This window comes from Eriocheir sinensis, chromosome 16, assembly GCF_024679095.1.
Source record: "Eriocheir sinensis breed Jianghai 21 chromosome 16, ASM2467909v1, whole genome shotgun sequence".
Lineage (NCBI taxonomy): Eukaryota > Metazoa > Arthropoda > Malacostraca > Decapoda > Varunidae > Eriocheir > Eriocheir sinensis.
Genome location: NC_066524.1, coordinates 3,058,238 through 3,062,971, shown reverse-complemented (window position 1 = coordinate 3,062,971; position 4,734 = coordinate 3,058,238). Strand labels below are relative to the sequence as shown.

The 4,734-nt window shown below is 51.1% G+C and overlaps 1 protein-coding gene across 1 annotated transcript; it reads right to left on the bottom strand.

The window, feature by feature from the left end:
- Positions 1-11: 11 nt before the first annotated feature.
- LOC126999186 (vitellogenin-like) lies at positions 12-4,402 on the bottom strand. The gene is given in 7 exon segments (XM_050861515.1): positions 12-1,673; positions 1,676-1,789; positions 1,970-2,117; positions 2,228-3,328; positions 3,437-3,627; positions 3,791-4,030; positions 4,259-4,402. Coding segments are annotated over 7 exon segments (3,480 nt in total). The 5' UTR covers positions 4,314-4,402; the 3' UTR covers positions 12-42.
- Positions 4,403-4,734: the final 332 nt, after the last annotated feature.

Here is a 4,734-nt window from a genome sequence, read left to right as displayed (position 1 = left end):
AAACAATGAAGAGCACAATGCAAATAGGTATTAACCGTCTCTTTACTTACCTTCAAGCCTGAGAGGGATGTACTGCATAAGGACGTTTTCCGTCTTGGCCGAGATATCCACCATTACCCAAGGAGCCCTGAATGTATTTATGAGCTCCGCTGTGAATATCTTGGACTCGTCGGACATTTGCCCCGAGGGACTGACAAAGATATTTGTTTCGTACTTCTTGGCATCTCCTTCGGACGATATCTTGATGTCAACTTTTATGGCTTTGGAGAAATCGCTGCTTTCGGTCTTGAGAGCGACGTCAGTTTGGACACTTTTGTACTCAGGTTTGTTGATAAGGAGCACCTTAGCATCGCCGCTATAGACGGCCGACTGGAGTTTGATGGCAGTAAGGTACGAATCGCTCTCTTTCTTTTGGAGTACTTCCACGTTTGCCTCTTTCAGTGAAGCTGAGCCTACTACGGAAAATTTACAGCCATACTTTTTGTCTTGGTTCTCCGTGCGTGTGGTGACAGCAATCTTGTATCCCATTATGGAGGACTCAGTCTTGTTGATGGAGACCCTCGCAAGAATTGGAGCACCCAAGGGTATAGAGTTAGCACGGAAGACGTCCGGAACGTCGAGGTCGTAGCACATCTTTAGGCCGAACACCGACTCGAGGCCAGTAAAGCACGACTGTTTCCGGATTCTAGGGTCTTGCATGGAAGGCGGCAAGATCTTGGTGTCCGGCATGTCCTTCTTGCCCTTCATTAGGAACGCCTCACTTCGTACTTGAATGATTTCCATCTTGTTGGGGATGTCCACTTCGATTTCCATCTCTCTACCGCCATTCACCTTGATTGCGAGCCCGTTGCTGCTGGAAACGGTGGCGTTCATCTTGATTCCGCTCTTGGACACGTACGCGTCGTAGCCAATAAAACTGTGCGCCTTCACTGAGAGCATTGGCAAAATTTTAATTTTTTCACCGGCGTTTGTCTCCTCCGAGGATGCTCCGTTGAGGTTTGTCTTCAATTGGATTCCTGCTACAACCATCGCCTCCATCGTCATCTTGAGCGGCGTGCCCTGAATGGTCGGGAAGGAGTAGTCCACCCCCAGTTGTGTGGCTCGGGCTGAGTCTAGGTTCAGGTTCTTCATTTTCATCAGATTTTCAATCAAGTAGCGACTAAAATTATCTATCAAGGCTTCAGCATTGATGTCCTGCAGCTGCTTGGACAAGGAGCCATAGCTTATTTCCTGACCCATGAAGCGAGCGAAAACATCGGCTTGGACAGGTCCAGAATGGGGACCGTACAGTTTGGTGAACATGCTTTCAAGAGTTGCATAGTCAAGGGATCTTCTCTCCCGTATCGAGACGTCCAGCTCCTCCTGAATCTTGCTCCAGTTCTTTTTGATAAAGGAGATGAGGTCATATAAGATTTTGTTATAGCTCGATTTCTTGAAGTAGCCTGCAGGTCCAAAGAGTTGAGCGATTATTGGTTCCAGACCCTCAAGGCGACCGCCGATTTCTCCGATGTTGACGGGAGTACCGGTTCCATCGACAGCTGCAGTGAGGTTCACGTCAAGAGAGCGAGGGAAGAAGGAGCCGGGAGCGTAGATAAGGTTGGACTCTACTTCGGCACCAAGGCCGAGGGATGGGGCGAAATAGGAAAGGTCAATGTTGCGGGAGTACTTCCTAGATCACGCTCAAAATTATCGGGGATGAGAATGTTTGTCAGCAGGGAGCGCAGCCTTTCCTTTTCGGGGGCGTTGGTCTCTTGCAGGTTCAGCAAATGGCTCAGGATAAACCCACGAACTGAAATGAAAACAAATAACAAATTATGCTGACCAGCCCCGAACACCTTCAGTGCTGGAGCACGATAGAACACATGGGTGACTCAAAACAAACCCACCAAGGGAAAAAAAGACAAATTACGAAATATTAGGCCACTCAGTGTTAGTCACCTCTCCCACGGCAGTGCGCTATACGACTCACCCTGCGTGTTTTCCTCAACGGAGATCTTTGTCACAATGGTCTGCAGGTCCTCATAGTCTACACAGCGAAGTGCTGTCAGATAGGCAGCAATTCTAACTTCCGTGTTTTTCCCGGGTCGGACGGCAAAGTCGACGAGTTTCTGCGTCACCTGTTCAAACACAAATATAGGGACAAATATGACTGAGAGAAATGATGAAGGCTTTCCTGACTAAGTCATGGTTGTCCTGTGGTAGCGAAGAAGGTGAAAGACACACTTACCTCGCGGTTACACTTGGACAACCTAAAGGCTTGTACAGCTGCCACACGGTTGTTCACTTTCTTTTGCTCGCTGTGCATGTAGCGGATCAGCACCTCAGCCACATCGTGGGTCATGACGCCCATGTTGCCAAGGCTCTTGAAGGCAGCCAAGGCCTTCTTCTCAGACTCCTCATTATTTGAGGCGGACAGGTCGTTCTGGATCATTTGCTTCATCGCCTGCGGCAGGCTCTTCACAGTAGCTTCGTTGTAACATTGTGGGTTATGGCGACAGTACCTGTTAACCATGGAAGCAGCAGCCAGTTTCGCCGACGACAGGTATGGTTCGTCAGCCCTAAACAATGGCTCTAGAGCTTGAACTGCTTCCATGTTAGGGCGAGGCACGAGGTAGAATGCGGCTGAGTAGATGGCAGCTCGAGCACCGGTGGCCCGTCCCTCAGCCAGCTCCTTTGCCATAATTATGACCGACTCAGGCTCGTGGACGAAGGCGATCGCGTCGAAGTAGAGGCTCTTCAGCTTGTTGTGTTGCGGACATATCTGCTTGCTGCGGACCTTTGCATAGATTTCCTTGAAGCCTTGGAGGGGAATGCGCCGCATGAGGTGGACGGCCTTGTCCAGCTCGACGGCAGCATCAGCCTGAATCTCGTGTTTGGTGATGTCACACAGATGCCTCAGTGTTTGCTCCAGCTGCGGCACAAGAGACGGTTCCTTCTTGGGGGTCTCGTAGTCATAGAGGAGACGTTTGGGTACCAGGTGACCCTGAGAGATGCGGGAAACGATGTCTGGAGTGGGGACGTCGCTGGAGGTGAGTCGTAGTGTTGACTCCTGCTCTGCCTCGACGAACTTGTACGTTCCGTAAGCTGGCCTCACCACCTTCTTGTCTTCACACTTCACTGAGGAGATGATGCCGCTTTTGATCTCTTGTGTACACACTGACCACGATTCCTGCATGGGCAGCGGTCCCTTCAGCCACGGCAGGTGCGTCTCGTCGGGGGTAGCGTAACGCTCGTGGCACAGACGGTGGTTCTTCTCCTTCTTCACTACTACCTTGGAGCCATCTGTCTCGACCTCGTAGCGGGTAGGGCACGTTCCCACCACGTCCGTCTGTTGGCACGACCAATAAGCGTCAGCGTCTTGGAGGGAAGCCCTCACCTTAGTGTGAATGCAGTACAAAGCCATGAACTTGACACGTGGGTCTTAATCCTAAGTTACCTCCGTTAGGTTGAGTCCTGAGTTGCTGGTGGAGAGGGACGGCAGACTGATCTGTAGGGCCGAGGCGACGCCCTTTTTCATGTTGATTGCCCAGGTGTCGTCGTCGGGATGACTGCACACCCGCTGCACTCGGCCATCGGTCATAGCCACCACTAGTGGGTACTTCTCCAACATGCTTGCGCCAGGCGGACCTTTGGAGGGAACGTGGAACTCGTTGATAAATGCATGCTGGTTCCACCCTTACACAGCGAGGCGATAATCTGTTGTTACATTGGGACAAGATTTAGTGTCGTTGAAGGAGAAATGCATGATGCCTTGAGCCACACAATACGAGGCGATAGGTACAAAACTTACCGGCCTCGCCGTCCACCTTGGTGTCTTTGAAGGAGAGTGCCACGTCGCATGGGCTGAGCCACGTCATCAGCACAGTTTTCTCCCATCGTGTCTCCACGAGGCCTCCTTCCACACCTTTCAGCTGAACTTTCGACTTTCCAGTGTAGGTGTAGGAATAGGTCTTGCCCGGAATGAAGGAGAACTTGGCCGCGGCAACGGGGCACTCCGTGGAGCAACGGGGAACGGCATCTCCGTACGGCGCTGTGGATTGGAATGTGGGTTAGGAAAAGAAAAACAGGAAACTTAGTCCCCGCTATCACAAGATGCGTGCCTTTCTCTGCACAAGCACGAAGTGTTAGTTGTGTCTGAGATTAAGACTGCCAGTGTAACAAGGGAGAGGGTAGCAAGATTTTTGTGCCACAGTGTATAACGTTGTCTGCATGAAGAGTTTGCGGCGGCCTCGAGTCGTGCCGTAACGTGTGTGTGTACCTGCAGCAGCCGCCGCCGCCAGGGCCAGCAGCATGAGGGCTGTGCGGTTGGTCATGATGGCACCGCGCTCACCACTGGTGCCGTGGACCCTGCTCCGACCCTTTATATACCTCAGCCCATCCTGCGACAATCACCCTCTTGAACCAGCCAGACCTTACCAAGCTGCTTTCTTTATCTGCCGGCTGATAACTATGAATCATGACATTTTATTTTCGTAGTCTGGTTACTATGGCATAAGTTCTCAATGTTCGTTTGTATTTAAACTTAAAACAAGTGTACAAACAAAAAAAAGAACAAAACAATGTTGAAACCTGTGAGAAACCCGTTTTCTGATAGACAGTTATATGCTTTCCAACAGTCCGGCATCACAACAGTACCAGGCTGTGTCCCGCTTTTCTCCCGGAATCCTGAAGCAGCTGCGTGCCTCACGGCACATCCCACCGAGCACCCAATGTCCTTCCACAATCCGGCCAACA